Source organism: Ambystoma mexicanum, chromosome 2p, assembly GCF_040938575.1.
Source record: "Ambystoma mexicanum isolate Mex_15411 chromosome 2p, UKY_AmexF1_1, whole genome shotgun sequence".
In the NCBI taxonomy this organism is placed as follows: domain Eukaryota; kingdom Metazoa; phylum Chordata; class Amphibia; order Caudata; family Ambystomatidae; genus Ambystoma; species Ambystoma mexicanum.
The window spans coordinates 1,352,293,553-1,352,316,396 of NC_090923.1; the positions used below are offsets into that span (position 1 = coordinate 1,352,293,553).

General features: G+C 49.5%; 1 protein-coding gene across 5 annotated transcripts in view; it reads left to right on the top strand.

Annotated features, from left to right (window-relative positions):
- Positions 1-22,844, top strand: part of SREBF1 (sterol regulatory element binding transcription factor 1) — a 274,327-nt gene that overhangs the window by 127,074 nt on the left and 124,409 nt on the right. For all 5 annotated transcript variants that reach the window (XM_069645725.1, XM_069645720.1, XM_069645721.1 and 2 more), the window contains exon 4: positions 12,134-12,274. In XM_069645725.1, the coding sequence (XP_069501826.1) occupies positions 12,134-12,274 (141 nt within the window). The remainder of the gene's footprint in view (positions 1-12,133; positions 12,275-22,844) is intronic.

Below are 22,844 nucleotides of genomic sequence, written 5' to 3' on the forward strand. Positions count from 1 at the left end.
GATTGAGGTTGTTGATACCGAACGGAAGTTCCAGGCCTGACGTGAAGAGGCTTTTACCGGACTATAGTCCGAGGTCCCCCGTTTAGAGGCTAAGGTGACCAACAGTTCTGAGAGGCCTGTTAAGGTCTTGCCGGTGAGGTGTGTTCCTCATTGTTCCCGCTCTTGCAGTGACTCCAGATCTGTTGAGGGGGCAAGGTGCGAGGTTTTGAACTATAATTCCTCCTTTACCGGCAGTGCTGAGGTCCTTCCTGCGAAGGCTTTTTTGGCTATTAGCATGTCACAGAAACATCCTAGGCCACACAGTACCGGCTCGGCCGAGATTCTTTGTGTTAAGACTAAAATTAAGACCCCCTGACCCGCTTGTGGGGACCCCTGCCTCACTTCCACATGTGTCGCAGTTAGCCTCAGGTGCTGACAAAATGGCGCCGTTCCCGCCAAGACCACAGCAGCCATTTTGGATACATCCCTTACGACTACGCCATCGGCCCTACGTGTAGGGGGTGGTTCAGTGGGTGAACATCGGTTTCCATGTGCACATCCGTTTCGTCCAGTTTATGACTGGAACACTCGGATGCCCCTACTGCACAATGTCTCGCTGCCTGGGGCATCAACGCCCTTGATTTATGTGGACACCACTGGGGAAGGGCCCTCTTGCCAGTTCTCTCCCTTACATCCCTGGAATTACTCCCCTCATGAGAGGCCTCCTCCGGTCGCGCCTAAATCGTCGGCGGAGGACGCCTTTTTCGGCAAGTTTCAAAAACGTATGCATTCCGACCCCATGAAGGAGTACTTTTGAGGTTTGTTTAGGGACATATGCCTGCCTGCGCCGTTGGTTCCAGCTACGGTTTCTGTGGTTCCGCCGAAGCCGCCTTTGCCTGCCGGGCCTCCTCCCACTCTTCCACCCCTGCCTCTGTTGTCCCCAGTGGACAAGGCCATTGCGGTGCCCGATGTGACTCAGCCTGATCCAAACCTGTCGGACGACGCATAGGGCGATCAGGACAGCGAAGACCAGCCCTGCTCTATCAGAGCCTTTCACGACCGGGTGCTAGACATTATATGTCTGTTGGATGTTCCAGTGCCCGAGGCACCCGCTCCGCAGGAGGGCGTGCTTTCGGGGGCATTCACCTTGTCTCCTTCGGAGCGTACTGGCTTGTTGTTGCAGAAGGTCGTTTTGACCGAGGTCCGTAGAGTCTGGGAGAAACCACACTCTGGACTGTTTGTCAACAAGAAAATTGACGGGCGCTACAGGCTTCATTCTTCGGAAGAGGTGGCCTTAGCATCATGTCCGCCCCCCTCCTCCACCGTAGTGGCTGCGGCCACTTTGCAATCCAGGCCTGCGTCATTCTCTTCTACGTTGATTACACAGGTTCTGGGCAAAGAGGATAAACTTCTTGACTCCCTTGGAAGATTTTAGCTAACTCAGCCCTGCAATTGTGTCAAGCCAATGCAGAACTGGTGTTAGTGGGGGCGAATATGAAAATGTGGAAAGGTCTGTCGGAGTTTGAGGAATTTATTCCTGCTGAAAAGCTTGAGGATTTCAAGGCGGGATTGTTGGATGCCAGGGTCCTGGCATAGGATCATCTGGAGGCTGTGTCGCATCATGTCAACACTTTGGCCCGGGGCCTTATGCTTGACGTGGATACCTCTTGCCAGGCTTGGCTGCACGCCACCAAGTTCTCTAAGGAGGTGCAGGATAAGGTTTTGGACCTGCCCTTTGACGCAACAGACGTGGAGCTGAACAAAACGAAGGACAGCACGCAGACCGCCAAGTTTGTCTGTCCTGGTAAAACCACCTTTTAGGACACAGAGATCATTGTCGCAGCCTCGGCCCTCCTCGGGTTGGGTTTCAGGGGGTTTCTAGATCGAAAATCCTGCAGGGTTGACACCCCTTCGGGAAATTCCCGCAGAAGGCAGCAACAGAGTCGGGTTTTCTCCCGCTCCTCAGCCTCCTCCTCAGTTTCAGGTGGTGCCGCCGCAGAGAAACCAACTTTATGAGGGTTTTCTACGCTCGCACGAGACCCCGGTGGGAGGACGCATTGCGTCTCATTGGGAGGCATAGTAGACCATCACCGAGGACCAGTGGGTCTTGTCAGTCGCTTGGGCGGGCTTCCGCTTCCCCATTCCCCCTACCCCACCAATCCATCCTCCCTTCCAGAAGTCTGGGTCGCCCTCCCTCAGAGCCGAGATTCAGAAGTTACTGGACCTCAGAGCGGTGTAACCCGTTCCCCTTGGGCAGCGAGGGAAGGGCTTCTCCCGGCTGTTTACAGTGCCCAAATCCAACCAGGCTGGCCTGCTCACCATCCTAGACCTTTCCCAGTTCAATCTTTTTCTACCCCAAGAGAAATTCAAGATGATCACGCCTGGTCAGATAAAGTCCTCTTTACAGAAGGGCAATTGGCTCAGCGTGGTGGACCTTCAGGACGTGTATATGCATATCCTGATCTGGAATCCACACCGGAGATACCTACGGTTTTCTGTGGGGGAGGAGCACTTCCAGTTCCGAGTGCTCCCTTTTGGCCTCAGCTTGGCACCGTGTGTCTTTACGAAGATGATGTCGGTTATCGCAGCTTATCTTCGGCTTCAAGGGATCCATGTGTACCCGTATTTGGATGATTGGCTGTTGCGCAGTCCTTGCCCGCTGAAAGCCTCCAACAATCTTCATTCTCTCCTCCTGCTCCTGTTCCACCTTGGGCTGTCGGTGAACTGGCGGAAATCTTCCATGACGGTCTCTCAGGACTTGACTTTCCTGGGTTTTCGTTGGAACACGATCGACTGCAGAGTCTACCTGACCGGGGACAGAATGGCAGATCTGTTGGCCACGTGTCAGATGTTTGCACAGTCAGAGAGCGTGTCGGTCTGGTGGTTCCAGAGGCTTCTGGGTCTCATGGTCTCCTGCTGCTTGGCTCTTCCTCTTGCTCGGCTCAAGATGAGGCGGACACAAATGGTGCTTCGAAGTTCTTGGCGCCAGGCTGTGGATCCGGACTCCAAGATGATATTGAATCTGGCTTTCATGAGAGTGGACCTGGCGTGGTGGTCGTCTCTCAGAAACCTGTCAGTGGGTGCGGGTTTTCAAGACCCTGCTCTGTTGGTGACGATCACAACGGACTCCTCCCTTCTGGGGTGGGGTGCGAAGTTGGATCTTCTTCAGGTCTCTGACCTCTGGTCGCACCAAGACAAGTTCCTTCACATAAACCACCTGGAGCTTCTGGCGATTTTCCTGGCACTCAAGGCGTTCAGGCCGGTCATTACCAACAAAGTGGTTCGTGTCCGCACAGACAATGTCGTGTCAATGTTTTACATCAAAAAGCACCGGGGCACCAAGTCCCCTCCTCTTGTGGATCTGGCCATTCAGATTGGGGAATGGGCGATTCATCATGGCGCCTGGCTGGTGGCAGTACACATCCTGGGCCAGCTGAATGTCACGGCGGATGCCCTCAGTCGACGGACAATGGTCAGCTACGAGTGGGAATTGAAGGCAGAGGTCCTCTCACAGGTATTCCTGTGTTGGGGCACTCCGGATGTGGACCTCTTCACAACATTGGCAAACAAGAAACTTCCTCTGTATGCCTCCAGAAATGGGCTGGGAGCCTCCTCTCTGGGGGATGCGCTCGAGATCCCTTGGCACAACATGAGGGCCTATGCTTTCCCGCCTCTGCCTCTGATTCATCGGACGATTTGCAACTGAGGAACACGGTGAACTGTTCTCTTCTGCTCATAGCTCTGTGGTGGCCGGCCAGGTTCTAGTTTTCAGAGCTTCAACACCTGTAGGTGTGTGCACCGATCAGGCTTCCGTTGGCTCCCGATCTGCTTCTCGAGAGGGATCGGCAGCTGTGCCACCCCTCCCCACAGTTGTTCAGCTTTGCGGCATGGTGCCTGAGTTCAGATCTTTAGAGCATCTCAATCTGTCGGCTGACAACATGCGCATTATCCAGGCCGCCAAGAAGCCCTCGACAAGGTCCCAGTACAGAAGCAAATGGCTTTGGTTCTGTCATTGGTGTTCAGCCAAACAGCTGGATCCCAGGGTGGCTACGATTGACACTGTGCTTTCCTTCGTTTCTCACCTAGCAAGTCGGGCATTCATGTTCTGCCATGCAGAACTTAACTTTCGGCTGTTGCCGCCTATCTATCCACGGACCAGTGCTAGTATTCACTGTCAAATCCAGTGATTAAGAGACACTTAGCGGGGTCTAACGCGTCTCTACCCTCCGGTTCGCAACTCGCACCCGACGTGGGATCTTAATTTGGTCCTCACGGCCTTGTCATAAGCCGTTTGAACCAATGGCCACGGTAGATCTTAAGCACCTTTTGTGGAAGGTGTCTTTTTTGGTTGCTGTTACTTAAGCTAGGCGGGTGAGTGAGCTCCAAGCTCTGTCGGTGGAGCATCCCTTTTTGGTTTTCCACAAAGATAAGGTAGTCCTAAGGACAAATCCTGCTTTCTTACCGAAGGTGGTTTCTGATTTCCACCAGAATCAGTCAATCTCCCTGCCTGTCTTCTTTCCAAACCCAGCCTCAGAAGCAGAGCAGAGCAGAGAGGGTTTTGCATTGTTTGGATGTTGGAAGAGCTCTTAAGTTCTATCTGGACTGGACATCTGAATTTAGGAGTTCTTCTCAACTATTGGTGACTTTTGGTAATCCACACGGGAAACAGACCTCTAAAGCGACTATCTCAGATGGATTGCTGCCTGTATTACGGAGTCCTACACTGTTCAGGGTCTCCAGCCTCCTAAAGGGATTCATGCACACCTGGTGCGGGTCAAGGCAGCTGCGATGGCCTTTCAGAAATAAGTCCCCTAGGAGACCATCGCGAAAGCGGCTACTTGGGCCTCCCCATCAGCTTTTTGTAAACACTACTGTTTGGACCTGAGCTCCAGATCTGATGCTCAGTTTGGCCAGGCTGTGCTGAAGAACCTTTTTCAATAGGGGGTTTCCATCCACCCGTAGTTCCTGTTAGGAGTGCTTGGGCATCTCCCAGAAGTATGGAGGAAAAGGGACGGGACGTAGGAGTATACCCAGGTTACTCACCGTAGTGACCGCCTTACTCCTAGTCCATAGTCCCCTTTCCTCCATACGCCCTCCCGCCGTCTCCTCTAATAAGGTTCCTCTATTATTGCTTAATGGTATCTGACCTGACGATAGAAACGGACTGATGGCGATGTGCTGGGTGGAGCTAAGGTGGGCAGGGTTACGGCTGCGTGCGGTACCCCGTGTAAAAAGAGGAAGGATAAACATTTTGCAAAAGTTTTGATGCTTTTACAAGTGCTACGGTCCCATCCCACAGGACGGAGGAATGTCCCATAAGTATGGAGGAAAGGGGACTATGGACTAGGAGTAAGGTGGACACTACGGTGAGTAACCTGGTTATTCGTTAACGTTACTCCCCATACTCTTACGTCCCATCCCCTTTCCTCCATACTGCATGGACGTCCCTCGCTAGGGACGGGAGATGGAACCTTTTTCACCAGAAAAAAACCTTCTTCCCCTTCACATTTAGAGGCTCGCGGGGGCACAGCGCTGGAGGAATGCACTCCCCTGACTTTGCCCACTAGCGCCATTCCTCAGTCCCCTTTTCTGCGTCGACGGTAACGGGCCGATTTCACCAGCGCTCCTGGGTTTGGCTTTGGCCATATAATACCACACACTCTTCCCAGGATATCTTCTTCTGTCTTTTTTTGTCTTTTATCATTCAGGTACTCGGTCCTCTGGCGCCATGCTCCATCCCGTCGCATGTCGACTTCAGTAGACTTCAGCAGGTGTCCATCCTGCGAGGGGCTGTTCCTACATCAGATCCCCATGCTCTTTGCCTCCGCTGCCTTGCATGCTCTTTGCCTCCGCTGCCTTGGCCTGACCACGGAATGGAGGGTTGGTAGGTGGAGGAAGCTCTTCGAGAAGTCGCCTCCAGAGGACTTGAAGAACTTCGTCAGACATAGGTCAAGGCCCAAGGGAAGGCTGCTCTTTTCCAGTGCACCCCGTAAGGGGGGCTACTCCTTCCCAAGGAAACGCCCAGACGAGAAGAACCTATCAGGTTCTCGCATCAGCACGGGTACCAAGGCTAATTCAGCTACTGACCACCAGGCCAAGCAGTCTGTATATTCTTCCGGAGAGAGTGCTGAGGGACCGCAAGGTTTTTTTACCGGGTGTACACCCGAGGGGCTACACCCTTGTACTGGCAACATGGCCAAGGGGTCGCCTGCACGCAGCACTACCAGCAACTCTGCTGAGGGCGACACGCCTACCAAGCCTCTGCCTGAGGTGCAGGGTAGGTCTCATGCTCCATCGCCAAGAGTCCTGGAGGAGGCCGGGCCCAGTGAGTCAAGCACCACGATTTCGTCATGTGGGGTGCAGCGCGACAAGATGGCCGCGGCACCAGACAAGATGGCCGCTCGTCCGATACCGCCCCAAGGAACGAAGCAGGTGGCAGAACGAGTTACAAGGTGGGACTGTTGTCAACCAGGTACTTGGCCTGCAGTTTATCCATCAGCATCGCCTACCAAGCCTCTGCCTGAGGTGCAGGGTAGGTCTCATGCTCCATCGCCAAGAGTCCTGGAGGAGGCCGGGCCCAGTGAGTCAAGCACCACGATTTCGTCATGTGGGGTGCAGCGCGACAAGATGGCCGCGGCACCAGACAAGATGGCCGCTCGTCCGATACCGCCCCAAGGAACGAAGCAGGTGGCAGAACGAGTTACAAGGTGGGACTGTTGTCAACCAGGTACTTGGCCTGCAGTTTATCCATCAGCATCGCAGGGCAGATTTACACCGCAACCAGCTAGACAGAGAACGCACCAGGCCCCAGCAGCCTCCCGCTACCCCGTTAACATCACCTGCCACCCCACCGGCCTGCGAGGACAGATTCTTTGAAAAGTTCCTCACGCTTATGAGATCTCCTCAGATGGGGTCCATCCTTAGGGATGTGTTCAGGTACATACTCCCTTCAGCCCCTCCACCTGTGTCTATAGTAATTCCTCCTGTGACTCCAGCGCTGCAGGCCCCCCGGCGCAGCCTCTGCTGCCCACCCCGGCTCCTTCGATTTCGGCTCTCCTGCCTCCCAGCTCCGGTTGCCACACCTCATCCCTCGGCGACCAGCACTCCTCCATCCGCTCCGGACCAGCCGGACTCCCTGGTGGACACAGATGAGGAAGAAGACCTCAACGCACCATCGTCAGCCACGGCCTTCTGTCATGACCACTGTGAGGGGGCACAAGTTGTGCCACAAGCAGGCTCCCACCAGAACCCTGAGGGCCTTAAAAACACTGAAAAAGGGCTCCTAGAACCAGTCCTGGCGCCTTTGGCACCAGGCTCACATGTAGGAAGGAAGGGCTGTTCAAACTAGGTCCCATTTATGTACATGGGCCTGTAAATCCAACATGGAAGCACCCACACAGTCTAGTTCTAAGAACCAAGCCATGCGGTCTAGTGTTTTGGGTGTGGACTACTTTCCCTGGTACTACAGCGTGATGCTCACTGTGTCCAGCTCCTGGTCTTCAGCCTCTTCCTGTAGTCCTGCAAGAACAAGATTATTCACTCTTACCTGAGAAAACACCATCCAGCACTCAGCATCTCAACCGGACTGCAATCTGTGGAAACCAAGAGAAGAAGAAACATCACTCACCTGTGAGTACCAGCTTAAGGACTTCTGGCGAACCGCTACCAAAGCTGCTGCTGGAACATCGCGACCTGCAATAACAGGAAAAGGAAAAACAATATTAGAACGCGTGCGCTTCCATCCGGAGCACCACGGCAACATCTGCAAAGGAAAAAGAGACATATTCAGGTTCGCTTTCAATATTAAACAACCGTACCGCGCTGTACTTACCTTAACGGATTCCGGGGGCCTGTTTTTCATCGTGCTCTCATCCACTCGCAGCACCACAGCGGCCTGTGAGGAGTAGAAGAAGAAAACATAGGTTAGCTTTAAAAGAGAATAAAGGCGCTGCGTTTCGCGCTTTCTCTTACCTAGAAACGTACCTCTTCATCCGGCACGCCAGCATCAAGACCTTCGCACCTGAAAAGAAGGAGATAAAGACATTAACGAATTCCCACCATAAACAGAACAAAGACTTACAAGTAACAAAAAAACCTTCCTACCAGCAGATTCGGGGTCAAAGCAGGCATGGGCCCAAGGAAGGCATACTGCACCAGTGAAGCAACTCGGGCAGCTCGCCAACAAATGTCAAGTGCCCCTGCACATGAAACGCAGGACAGATAGCTCAACGTACAAATAACTAAGGTGAAAAAAGAACCCAGTGGGAAGGGAATCTGTCAGAGGGAGGTGGGAGTTTCACCCATTAGAGACAGTTATCACAAATCCTCCCTTCTGTAATTGCAGATTCATTATTCAGCACTGTGCAACTACTTCCTCACCCGAGAAGTGACCTCGGCCTGGTGGAATCAACACTTATTAGGGATCATGGCAGCGGTCCTACTGGCAGTACCCTACGAGACTCAAGATGAGGAGATTGCAGCTGCATTTCGCAGCCTCATGGAATCGGGAGCGGGGCTCCCAAGCGGAACTTGTCAGCATTCCTCCTTCTCTTCCACCCGGACCTCACATGGTGGCCCAGGGACTGCAACCTGCGTACAGGCAAGCCGTTCCGGCAGCCGACCCCGCAGGTCACCATTACTACGGATTCTTCCCTGGAAGGCTAGCGGCGGCACTTTGGACAACCACACTGTCTATAGAGTCTGGACCCTGCAGGAATCTCATATAAACTGGCTGGAGCTCAAGCCATCTGGCTAGCTCTTAAAGCTTTCCTTCCGCTCTTCGGGGGCAAGGTCATTCTCATCCTGACGGACAACTCCACCAGCATGTACTATATCAACAAGCAGGGTGGTACCAGGTCCCCTCCACTGTGCAATCTAGCAATCAGCATGTGGGTATGGGCCCTGGAGAACAATATCTGCCTGATGGCCACCCACCTTCCGGAGGAGACTGGGAGCGAACAATTATGAGTGGCAATTGAACGATCAGGTGGAGATCTTCAGCAGATGGGGGCATCCTCAGGTGGATCTATTTACCTGCTGGGACAACAAGAAGTGCCAACAGTTTGCATCCTGGCAAGGACAGGGCACCGGCTCCCTGGGCGACGCATTCCCGATTCAGTGGAACAGCATGACAGCGTATGCCTTCCCACCCACACCCCTGATCCACAGGGTGATCCACAAGCTAAAGGAATCGTATCACCTCAGCATCATTCTGATAGCTCTGTGGTGGCTGCCGAGACCGTGGTTCTCTGAGCTTCTCAGCCTCTCGGACAGGCCTCCCATTCATCTGCCGCTAGGCCCAGCTCATCTCCTTGTGCAGCAGGGGGGCAGGGTCATCCAGCCCGCTCCACAGAAGTTAGCCCTTGCAGCGTGGTTCCTGAGCAGGTCACGCTGAAACACCTGGGTCTATCACAGGCTAACCTAGAAATCATTGAGGGCGGTAGGAGCAAGGTTTCTAGGAGCCAGTACAACAGTAAATGGTCTAGGTTCTGTCACTGGGCTGACTCTAAGGAGATCGATCCCCCTTAAGTGCACGTTGGATGACGTGCTCTCCTCTGCACACCTTGCTCACTCGGTGTGTGCAGGTGGAACATGCCGCTCTTATTTTGCAGCCATAGGGGCCTACAGAAATTCGGAGGTGAGGTCTTCTCCTCTTCCATTCCGGTGATCAAGCGAGCCTCCGGGCTCTTCCCTCCCATCAAGAAACCACACCCCGTGTGGGACTTCAATATAGTGTTGGACGCCTTGGCGCACAAACCGTCAAGCCAATGGCGTCCGTGAACATCAGGCTAGTCACCATTAAAACAGCTCTGTTGGTGGGCCTCACCTCTGCTCGCAGTAGAGTCAGCGAGATCCAGGCACTGGTGGCTTCAGATCCCTATAATTCTTTTCACAAGGAAAAGGTGGTCCTGAGAACACACCCCGCGTTCCTACCTAAGGTAGCCTCCGCTTTCCATCTGAACGAGGAGATAGTCTTACCTATGCTTTTGCCGACCCTAAGGATGATGCTCAGAGGGTCTTGCACTGTCTGAATGTCAGACGCGCTGTGAAATTCTATCCGACAGGACCAAGGGCTTCCGCAAGTCGGACGCTCTGTCACCTTCGAGGGGTCAAGGCTGGGTTACCAGGCATCCAAGGCCTCTATTGCAAGGTGCCTGGTTTCGGCCATCATGGAGGCCTATGAGGGGCAGCACAAACCACTTCCAGCTAACATGCACTCCCAAGCTGTCAGAGCCAATGCCACAGCCATCGCATTCCAGCAACAGGTGCCATGGCAGGTCATCAGCAGGGCGGCCACCTGGGCCACTCTTTCGGCCTTCTGTAAGCAGTACTGTTTGGAAGCCGGCCCTAAGTCAGACGCGGCTTTCGGACAGGCTGTTCTAAGGAATCTGTTTTCTTAAAGAGGGTCTCCTCTCCACCATGGGGCTACATTCAGTTGTAATCTTCCATGCAGTATGGAGGAAAGGGGGAAGGCACGTAAGAGTAATTAATAGTTACTCAACGTAGTGACTAACGTACTCTTAGTCCCCTTTTCTTCCATACGTCCCACCATCCTCCCCCCTAATACTGGTGTCATTAGGCAATGTTTAATATTGTCAACACGTCAATGGGGAATGAGGAGTGGCACTGGTGGGTGTAGTCATGGGAGCGCCTGCTCCGAGGGCCGTGCCCCCGTGCGCCTCTAAATCTAAAGGGGAAGAAGGTTTTTTCTGGTAAAAAAGGTTCTGTCTCCCTTCCCTAGTGAGGGACGCCCATGCAGTATGGAGTAAAGGGGACCAGGGACTAAGAGTAGAGTACGTAAGTCACTACAGTGAGTAACTATTAATTTTTCATCAATTTGTATGGCGGATAGAAGGGGTGGAACGCAACTTGCATTTCCACTGCTCCCTTACTCTCTGCAATACAAATACACCAGCATTTGCGCTCGCTTAAATTTTCCAGCAAGTGCAAATGCTGGGAATCCCTCTGGAGTCTGGCAGCTTTTTTGCACCACCAAAAAGCAGGCAGACTCCGAGGTATCCATTATCAACACTGCCTGCCAAGCGTTTACTCAACACGCTTGTACACCGCCTTTCACCCTCACCTTTTGCACTCTGTCATACAAATGATGTAAATTTGACTGCGGGTCACATACAATTTGCTCCAGGTTGTTTGGTAAGGTGTATAAAGGAGAATTATGACACACCTAGAAAACATTTACATCGTATTAGGTTATAATGTGTAATTGGCAGTAATTTCCACCTTACGTGGAAGTTAGGTTTGTGACATTGTATGTGCTTATTCTGTGTTCCCCCAAGGTAGCTCCTGTTTGCAGCCTATAAGAGCCTGGTTAGATTGACACCCACTGTTACTAGGACCTGCTTTTGGCTCCACAGGCCAGCTGGTACCATACAAACCTACTTATGTGACATGCCATTGTGGTTTTGGGAATGGGTCTAACAAAGCATTGGGACACAGCTGGAGAAAATTTGAAGCATGAGGCATATATAATGGATAAAGTTTATAGTTTGCATTTTATGCGTAAGATTTGCAGTACATTATATTTTTGCATCACGCTGAGAAGCGAGAGGGGACAATACCATGAATAGACGCTCCACTCCAGGTCCTGCCTCTCTTACGGATGCCCAAAATTGAGGTTTCTAGACCTATTGGGAGAGGCCCTGGTTTGCCAGGGCAGCAATTTAAACATAGCTTTATCAGCACAACCCTGATGTTAAATCCACTCCACTACTGATCTCCAGTTAGGTTGAAATGGATATGTGGCTGTTGATTCTTGCACTGCCTGTCGATATTGAGCTGATAAAGCTGTGTATAAAATATCAGCGGCCTACACGACAAGGATCATTACCTCATATGGAGCAAAAATTCAGTTAGTTTGCATACCCTATATGAAAGTCATAGGTGGCAAAAAGAGCACCTCAAGGGCAAACCTAAATCCTACTCATCATTGCTCACTCGTTTCCTGTGACCTTGCGTTTGCTTGTAATTTTGCTTTGTTCATTCTTTTTCTGTTGCAGCTTCATTTTCACTTTCTCCCTACGTCTCTTGCTCTCTTCCTCTTGCTGTCGCTCTTTCTATTCTCATTCTTCCTCACTGTCTTTGCTTTTTACTGCCTGTCACGTATTTCTTTTAATGAATCTTTCATTTTTTAAAGGTTCTTCTGCAGCCTCATTTCATTAAAGCCGACTCTTTGCTCCTAACCGCAGTGAAGACCGAGGTTGGACCGGCAGTCTCCGGGGCGAAGACCTCCGGCATTGCAACCACGACAATCCAGACCACACCACTGCAGATGCCGGTAAGTGGCAGTGTGACTGCATGCTCCAGAGTCTGGATGATTGATGGGGAAAATAGGCGGGCAGATGGGAGAAGGGGTTTTTACGAGTTGTCACAAATAGTACAGCAGATAGGTGAAATATTTGGAAGAATTGTGCTATTGATGATAAAAGCATGACACTTGGGGCACGTATACTACATATTGAGAGGTTTTATTTTGGCTCAGAGTCCATCCCAGATTTTCCCTCTAACAGTAATGGCGGACATTCAAAATGGCCACATCGGAAAATTGTTAATCTGCTCTTTCGTATACTATGTGATGCTGTTACATATTAAATGTGATTTAACATGAATTCATGTTATAAATATGTGTGCAAAACATGTGCGAAAAAGAGTAGTGTAATATATATTTTTGTCCACAGATTAAGGAGTTTGTATGACAATTTAAGAAGAAGAAAAATATAAAGTGCATAAGCTGATGAATCCGTTCAAGCCTGATACTACTAGACAAATCACAGAAACTGAGTGGAACGAGTGTTTCATCTGCATACAAGACAATTCAGAGGTTATTCGCTGTCCAGCAGAGAATAAACGTGATACAAAGGGAGATGGTTATTCTATGATATGATATGATAAGTCAAGGGAGAGAAGACATAAGGAGGACAAAACAAACAATCGTACTAGGCCTTGTGTCATTCAGATCGTGCAGGTGCAACAACACAAAGTGGAGGAAGAAGGGGGAGGTGCTAGGGAGAGGGAAGGTGAAAGTGCAATCAGGGCAGCAATTCTCTGAGATCGAGCAGCCAGGAAAACGTGGCTCTGGGTAAGTGCAAGGAGGCAGGGGACTGTAGGGTTACAGTTACAGCCCCTAAGTGCACAGTAGGCCCGGAGGCAGTGCAGAGGAGACTGGTCATGGAGGAGCCTGGTACCCAGTGAGACTCTGAGGGTAGCCAGGCAACCAGTCAGCTCAGCAGATAGGAAGGTCAGTGTCAGCAGGGGTGAGAGAGAGAGAAAGCAGAGGCGGAAAGGAAGGCCTCAAATTGCTTCCGGAACTTCAGGTGGTCTGGCTCAAGTTTGAGAGGGGCAGGGAGGCCATTCCAGAGGGTGGCACCTGTAGAGCAGATATACCTGCCCCCCACTCTCTGCCTGGAGAGGCGCCTGACTGTCAGAGAGTTGGAGGTGGCTGAGCGAAAGGCTCGAGAAGGAAGGTGGTTTGGAAGAGAGTTGGATGAAGTGTGGGCCCCGGCACCTAGAAAGCCTTGTGGCTGATGCAGAGGGTCTTGAACTTGATCTTTGTAGTCATCGTGAGCCAGTGGAGGGTTTTCAGGGCTGGAGAGTTGCAGTGCCAGGGCTTGAGGCCAAGGGTAAGTCTTGCAGTCCTGTTCTGGATTAGTTGCAGAGGGCGGAGAGTAGAGGAAGGCAGATTGAGAAGGCTGTTGCACTAGTTCAGCCTAGAGAGAACCAGGGCTCTGGAGACACTGAGCTGCTGGGGGAAAGTGAGAAAAGGAAGGATACCTCTGAGGAGTTGCAGCTGGTAGTAGGCCTTCTTGGCAAGGTCTGTGATGTGACGAGAGAAGGAGAGAGTGGAGTCGAAGATGACAACAAGGTTTTTTGCCTCACAGATGAAGGAAGAGGGCCCAGGTAGGGCGGCCAGAGTGAAAACAGGAAAGTGGGAGCAGGGGTCCCAATGAGAAGAATCTCAGTCTAACTGGCACTTAGGCAGAGATTGTTGGAGGCGCACCAATCCTGAATTGCAGATACAGTCAGGAATGAGCGAGAGAGGAGACTGAGGGGAGCCTGAAAGAGAGCTGAGCGTCATCCGCATAACACAAAGTTAAAGGAGAAGGTAGAGATCAGGTGGGCCAAAGGCACCAAGTAGACATTGAAGAGCCAGGGTGAGAGGTTAGCACCCTGGGGAACACCACATGGGCGAGAGAGGTGGTGGAGAGAAAGGACCCAATTTGGACCTGGGTGGGTTGGTCCAAGAGGAAAGAGGTCAACCACTCCAGGGCCTGTTCCGTGATGCCCAGTTTATAAAATAATGGGCCTCATTTCAAGTTTACCAGCACCGTTATTTCCGGACCGGCAAACTACGAGTTCTGCAGGCAGGTGCCATCCCGCCCGCCAGGTCAGACCTGGCGGGCGGGGCAGCACCCACACACAGACTTTGACAGAAGCACTGTTGCGCACAGTGCCGGTGCTTCCGTCCTCCTAATTGAGTCATATGGGACTCAATGGGAATAGGGAGTTACAGTTGCCGCCGCCTGACTTACTGGACCGCCGGGGCTGTAATGCCTCGGTTATTCCAGCAAGTCAGGCGGCGGTAATCCATCACGAGTCCGGCAGCAGCCTGCCGGTTTTACCAGCACGGCTACCGCCAGTCTCGTAATGAGGCCCAATATCCAATTTGCTTGTGGGGTTTCGTAGTGTTGACTGTTTACCAGAGACAATTAATTTGTCGTATCTGGATGAAGGTGGAGGTATCAAAGCTACATTGGTATGACAAGCTCGGTTTCTTGAATCACGTAGATTGCACTTCAATAAACAAAACTGCAAAGAGCATAGAAAGGAAGCTATCACTAGGGGATAATGCTTATAGTTCTATGAACTTAACCCGTCAGAGTGTTCAAGAAAAAAGTTATGCGAATGCCAAACCAATATGCTTTTTTTGTGACATGGCTGCTTCAGCTGGACGATCATTGTACATTTGGGCTTGATACTGTTCGTCCCTGTACCCTTAAACTAGAAGACAAACCGCTTCTTGCTACACTGAGTGCAGACCTTATTGCACAAGATGACATGTACCATATTCATTGCCTCATATTATATAATACAGCAAGAGACCAAAAACAACATAAAAAACTGAGATGGACCTCATGCATCGAAGATGCTTGAATCAACAATGAAATTGCACTCCTATTTAAACTTGTTGATCTATCCAATCTTTACAGCATGAAGATGAAGCAACATGGCAGTGATCTTTCAGGATGCATACATTCAATGAAAATGAAAAACGGGACACTTGCTTACTTTCCTGTGTAAGGAACTCATGGTGGCAACAGTAAAGACAGACAGAAGGGATCACAGTTCAAGGGTGTTTATTAAACTGTATGCTAGGGTGAGAAAAATGCCTAATCTAAACATAAAGCTAAGATGAGAGCAAGCTACGGCCATCAAATAATAATAAGGCAGTCCTAGTAGAGTCTTGTCAAATCAAAAGGGCCTATACTAAAAAGACCCATTGCCAATCCTTACCACTGAGTTACAAAAAGAGTGTTGGAAAATGTTCACCAGAAAAGAAGTGTTATCAAAATGATAAGCCAGGATGGTAGGGCTGGGTAGCCCTTCCCCACGTTTCAAGCACGGGACAAGGCAGAACTCCTGAGCACAGCACACTGCTGGGCCTCTGCAGCATGCGACTCACAATTCCAGTTCAATGATACTAGCACCTTCAAGGGCAAAGTCTCTTTCCTCAAAGTCTCTTGACTTAGAAGGCTTGCTGTACCAAAACAATAAACAAACACAGATTATTTCGGCAGTCTTGCACTTTGGGTGATTGCTTTTCGGCCCTACGATCCCCCTCTGCCGGGGTAGGATCCTCCTTGGAACTGGGCCTCCCTCAGTTGGGTTCACTACAGCCTTTCTTTAACACAGTTCATGTATTTGAAACACAGTTCACGTTTTGCTCATTTTCATCAGAAACCTGGGTTTTCCTTCTCCTAGCTTTCTTGCGGCATCCCCCGGTCGGGTTTACACTTGCCTTATTTTACAGCTCACAATGTTCTCTGAAAGCGGGGTTCCCTTCCCCTAGCTTTCTCTCTCAAGCAGTAGTCCGAGACCTTCGATTGTACAAAGGATTTGACATGACCTTTGTAGGACCACTCTGACATCTCACGTTGCCCTTACCTAGGGCCTTCTGCTACTTGCAGTTCTCAACACAAAAGGGACCAGCGAGAGTCCTTCGACTGAGCACTCCCACAGCACCTGGCCACTCTGCAGCTGACCCTTCTCTGGGCTTTCACAAACGTTCGAATATACACAAGTCCTTTGTTTCAGGTTCCTACGTTCATCAAATGTTGCCACTTGCAACCTTGGGCTCAATACACTTCGGTTTTGCTATCGGCTTCCTCCGACTCACCGGCTTTGTTGAACCTGTTGGCTGGTCTTGCCTCTGGAGTCAAGGACGATACCACGGTAGCCAGCATGCCTCGCCGCCTGTGCTATCAATGCAGGAGGCCCCGGTGCACCGTTGACATCTGCTCCTCCACACGCCAGCTGTAACTCCCGGTCTTATGATTTCCCTCTCAGGTTTTGCGGGTCTGAGGTAAAAAGGGCAAGGGTAGTTCCCCCTTCGTCGTCCTTCCAGGTCTCGCCGCCTTTCTCCTTCGTTCTGAACTGTCAATTCGGTGTAGCTGTTTCCTTGTGCATTTGGCCTTGCTCGAAGTGGGTTTTCGTGCTCCACCTTTTATCCCTGTGGAGAAGGTAAAGGGCTGTCAGGTGTGCGTGTATTGCCAATTGCCTGACTCTGCCTGACCCGTGTGTCGGGACATGGCAGGTAAAAGGCTCTGGTGTTAGTCCGTTGTCTGTTACAGTGTAAGAGTGTCTGTGTAGGAAAGGTGGGGGGGGGGCAGAGCTTCTAAATATCCTACAGGGTAGGATGGGGAAAAGGTATTACAGGGAATGAGGTACTGTGTCTCGCCCGCCGGTCTCCCACTTCCACTCCCCGAAGACCCCTCACCCAGGTGATCCTCCCCCACTGGTCCACCGTCAGGAACTGTATCCAATAGCGATGGCTGTGTCCTCGCCACCTGGACGACAGTTCTCCAGGGACTAGCGGGTGAGACAACTTCAGGTTTCTCAAACCTGATATGGAAGCTGTGACAAATCACAAGATTTGGTCACTTCTTCCCAGGGGGGAGCCTTTCCATGTAAGGCTACTGAGGTGAGCCCACTATGCGATACCTTCCCTAGGGGTAGAGGCAGGCTGGACCGCACTGGGAGAGACTTCCCCCAGTGGGCACAAGGACTTTTTCTGATGAGGAACTCCCTGCCCAATCACTGAACAATTAAAGTTAAGGAAACCTGTTGAAAGAGAGCAGGACAAATCATTATACGTTTGTTACTGTGATATTCCACCTGAGAAGAAATACCTGCCTGGTTCTGCGACGAAGAAAACCAATGGAACAATAACGACTAATAGTGCAACACAAAAGAAGGACTACAACTTTACGCAGGCGAAAGCCTCAGCGCAGCGTCATATGAACCGGAGGAGGAGACTCCGGCAAGCTAGAAACCTGGGAAGTTCAAAGCTGATGTGGCAGCGAAGTGAGAAAGGACGAGAAGAAGACCCGGCTTCCTACACGAAGAATCCTGTCTACAGTGGTGCCCGAGAGGAAAAATCAAAGCACAGGAGAGCCGAGCGAGCGATTGCAGGTCTCTGGGAAGAGACGTCCATTCCTGACAAGCGAGGCGAGAATACTGGGAAGCGGTTCCCAGCTCATGCAGCTACGCATGAAGCAAAAACGCAGAGCATGTCGATGAGGGAGGAAGAGACAATTAGAGTTGCTGTTCTGACCCACAGGGAAGAACCCAAGAGGTGAACAACCAACCTGGTGATGCAGTCCCAACACCACAAAGGTAACAGGAAGAGCGGAGAGCCAAGGAGGATAACGAGTATAACAAATACTATACTCCTACTCGTCCCAGTGAGGATCAAAGTACCCAGAAGAGTGATCAGCATTACATGGTCCATCATGTTCATCCCAGTAAGAAGCAAAGTAACCAGAAGAGTGAGAATCAATGCTGTGTTGACCTTACTCGTCCCAGTGAAACATAGAGTAGTAAAAGGAAGAGGATCATCACTGTGGTCATCATCCTGGTCTCATTGAAAAGCAAAGTGATAAGAGAATTATGAATTCTGATTAATAAGAGGGTTGCTTATGCTATTCAGGATACAAGTCGATGTTGGATAAAGAGACTCTTAAGTTTATGTGATAAAGCCAGAGTGAACGAATCCCAAAGAAATGGAACCCCTTTAAAGAGGAACTTGAAGAGCCAAGAGAAGAGCGATCAAGAGAATTGAGAGAGTTAAACAAACTGATATAAGTTCGATGTCCGATAGCACAACGAGTAGAGTGCTTGCTTCGACATCTGTGCAGAGCCTGCTGACGCAGGTTCGAATCCCGGCAGAACCAAACTAAGCCTTGCATCCTTCTGAGGTCGATAAATGAGCACCACACACTGTGGGTAATAATAAGCAGTGCTCAGATACCTGAGGGTTCGTAGCGCTATGTAAATGCTGAATTATTATTATTATAATAATTATTATTATTATTATTATTATTATTATTATTAAGTGATAGCCAAGAACTATCTAAGGATTCCATATTGATAGAAACCTGCTGAGAAAGCAACCCCAGGAGAAGGGAGTCAGTCTTGTGGACTTAAGTTGTTTTGTATTAGTGGTGGGGTCAGATTAGGTATGATTTGAACAGAGGACGGACTATTACTTTGGATTTCAAAACTGACTGATGAGCATTCCAGTTAAATTAGGTAAAGGAACCAATAGTTTAGGGAAAGTGGGGCAGTTTTCATATTAATTAAAGTGAAACCAGTTCCAAATGGAACATTCTAGTCTGTCTCCTTCTTCGGACGCTCCACAAAGCACATATAAGCAAGGCCATCATGTGATGCTTGTATATGCACCGAGGAAAGCATGTGAATACGATGCAGAAAGTGATGCTGTTCATCTTGCTAAAGCTGCAAATACAGTGACAGGAGACATCTTTAGAATTAAAAATCACTTCAACAGATCGTTTGGAAACGAGTGTCAGGAAGACTGTGTGTCAGCATTTCTGTTAGCACTGGTTGCTATGGTTACGAATGGCCCAAACATCAAAGCACAGTCAAGTTCTTCAACATGCCACAACCAATCCCCACTGTTGCACAGTTAATAGTGTACAACAGTTTGGTGAGACGTTGGGAGGATGAATCTGAAAGAGCCTTCATGCACAACAGAGAATGGGAAACTTCTTTGCCTATCTACTGTGACGATTCACCAAATCTCATCTGTACCAGGAGGAGCCCATTCCTATGAGGCTAGGGAGGTGATGCTGCTACCCAGTAGCCCACCTAGGGGTAGTAATATGCGGGAGGACCTCCTAGGGAAGGACTCCCCTTCTGGGGACAAGGATATCCTCATGGGGAAATGCTTCCATAAAAACCTATCACACAACCCTCTACCATAATGGTCACCCTTTTCCCCCACCATATATAGTGGAGTCATGTGTTATGGTAATTCTTCAACATGGGGTCTTGCGTGGATTCACATGCTCATGAATATTCCCTGTTGTCAGATTGGAAATCCCATGACTGTGAAAAAGTGTAAAACTTACTGGGACGAAGAAAAACATGGGGCATATGGAGTAACCATATGCAAACCCAGCCAAGTACTGTAACAAGGTGGCTCACTGGAGGCATGAAGAGTGCCAAAGAGAGTTTCCAAGATGGTGTTGACAATACCCTAGGCTGGAGTCAACAGAATAAAGAAGAAAGCAAGAACTGACTAAGGAGCTCTCATTGTGGAAGCCAGGAGTATGCAAACGAAGCCTGGGAAGTTTGAAGCTGGAAAGCTGCAGCCGGAGCAGTCTCGTCTCTTCGAGAGGGACACAGGAAGAACAGGACGTTACTGAAGCTTCCTGAGACCCATCAGTGAGCCCACTCACTTGGTGATGGCATGACCGCTGGAAGGTGGACTGTCTGGTCCAGACACAACACCAAGATCACCAGCCTGCCGCAGAGCCGCTCAGGAATTGAGGAATGAGGGGAGGCCACCACGACCCCGGAAAAAACCATAACCGTGTCCCAAAGGTAATGGGAATGGTGGGAAGACTGGGTGGGGTCCAGGAAGAGGCCCAACTCAAGCAGAGTGCATTGGGAGTCATCACCCTTGTTGCAGTGGCCACTTCAATACCACTGCTCAAGCAGAGTGCATTAGGAGTCTTCTCCCGCGTTGCAGTGGCCAAGCCAAGACCGCTGCTCAAGCAGAGTCCATCGGGAGTCCTCTCCCTCGTAACAGTGGTTCATCTAATACCACTGGCAAAGTAGACTGTGTCGGGAGCCATCTCTATCATTGCAGTGCTCCACCTAATACCACTGCTCAAGCAGACTTGAAAAAGACTTAAAATAGAATGATGCAGAGAAGCCTGGAAAATATATTTATCACCAGAGTGCTAAATGGAAGCCAAATAAGGCTATGAGTTTTTCTACTTCCTGGGCAGAGTTAAAGAGACTAATCAAAGTTTTCTGCAAGAGTGCTTAAAGGCCACTGTGAAGAACTTTCATAGAAGAACCAGGAGAAGAGAGTCCTTCTCCTGGCCCTTTTTGAAGGGACATTGAAAGAGTCACTACTACTGAAGCAGACACCCAGGGGAAGGGTGTAATTCTCCTGGTGAAAAAGAAACATAAACTTTTACTTTAGTTAAAGACTTATGTTTATAGTGTTAGGGTTAGATTAGTTGGTTTCTGACGGAGGATGGAGAACATCTAATTTGGAGGGACATTCTGGCAGCTCACTAAAGTTTTCCTTGGTTGAGGCTGGGCAAGCCCCTTAGAAGTAGGGAGAAAGAGGTTCTTAAAGACGCACAATAAAAGTTGTTTGTAGCCAGAAAATGAGCCCTCCTTGTCAGTCTCCTTCTTTTACACATCCACAATTCTTAGGTATTTTAATTCATGCAAGAACTTGCAAGCGTGAACTTGTTGAAACCCTGCACAAGCTCGGGTTAAGCATATCATAAAGCATATCATACGACTGTGTGCTACACTTCTCATCAGAACTTGGCAATGAAGTATGTCATCACTATCACACGGAAAATGCTGTCATTTGTCTTCATCTAATAGGAGGGTTCTTCACGACTAGTGCAGATAACAACATAGATCACAATCCAAGCACTACCACAGCTCATGACTCTTTTTCATGGTACAGGAATACAATATTTGAATATTTAGATGATAATTCTACGGCGACTGATCAGACTATGACTAAAAATCCTTGTGCTAAGAAAGTGACGAAACATCATCCTGAGTGCTACGCTAGCGTGCCCCCTGTGCCTCCTATGAGAAATGATTGTCCTCTGCCAACGGCAGAAGAGAACTTAGTTGACTACCAGGTTACGCTTCAAGCTATGGTGAAAGAATACACTTGTCTGAAGCATGAAAAACAGGTTCTGGCCTGTGACAACCTGCAAGGGATGAAATAATAACCTGGGCAGCATGACACTCAAGTCAACAAGAAGACGTTCCAAAAGATTGTGAAGTAACACTTCCACCCCTGCGTCCTCCATTTCCAGACCCTGCTATGTCAGTGGCCGTGATTCAGCATTCACTGGATATTGTAGAAACAGTAGTTAAAGGCCTTAATCCTGGGCAGATTCCAATCGTTATGTTTGACCAGCCACTCTATGCATTCGCAAAACAAATCCAGTGGAACTGGCCTACAACTCATGGCGAAGATCAATTAATTTTAATATTTGGTGGGCTGCATATTGAGATGGCAGTTCTCAAGGTTCTTAGAAATCTCTTGGATGAAAGTGGATGGACTGGAGCACTTGTTCTGGCTGATATTAACTGAACTTGAAAAGCAGATTGGTTTATAAACTTTTCCCATGTGACTCGTACCCATAGGGCTCATTAAATCACAGCCCGTAGTCTCTGTTTACTTCTGCAGCAGGCCTATAATGACTACAGCCAAGACATAGAAGATTGTAGTCAAGGTATGTCCTTGAAGACTGGTATAAAGAAAGGAATGATGTCTGTACCCAATTTAGATTCTGGTACATCATTCTAAAACTAGAACTCCTTTTGATGACTTGTGTAAGAGTGTTACAAGAAGGAGAGTTTGTGCTCTATTTAGAGGCACTATCCAAGATTGTTCCCTGGTTGTTTTCCTTGGACTACACTCACTATGCATGATGGATTCCTGTCCACTTACGTGATATGGATTCACTTAAAAAGCATTACCCTGACATCTATGCAGAATTCATAAAAGAAAGTTTGTCACCGAAAAGTCAAAGCTTGCGTTCTCTGCTATTGCCATTGGTCAGGCCTTTGAACAATCTAACACACCATCAAAGGTGATCGAGGGGCTGTAGGCCTGACAGAAAACCTAACGGCTCTGCATCGTTGCATGGTCTCTGGTCCTGAGATGGCATGCTTAGTTGAATAATTTACTTCTACAAAGACGAAGAGATGGAAAAAAGATGAGCGTCAGCACAGGACCAACAAGCATTCAAAGCTGCTTCTGTAAAATATATCAAGTCTCTTACGCAATACAAGGTATGGGAAACTCATTTAGTGCAATCAGCTGTGATCTAATGGTACTTGTCAGCAGAAATATAGTACATCCAGCAGTTGCAGACACATTGCTAAATATTGATAAAATTGGAGTTGACCAGTATGAATTTGTTAGGGAGAATTCTCAGAAATGTGCGAATTCCCTCCACCTTAGAGACCCCAGCAACTTTGCTGGATTTTGAGGACTTGATTTTTTTTAACCTGGAGAGAGTGCGACCCTTTTTTCCCACTCTCTCATGTAT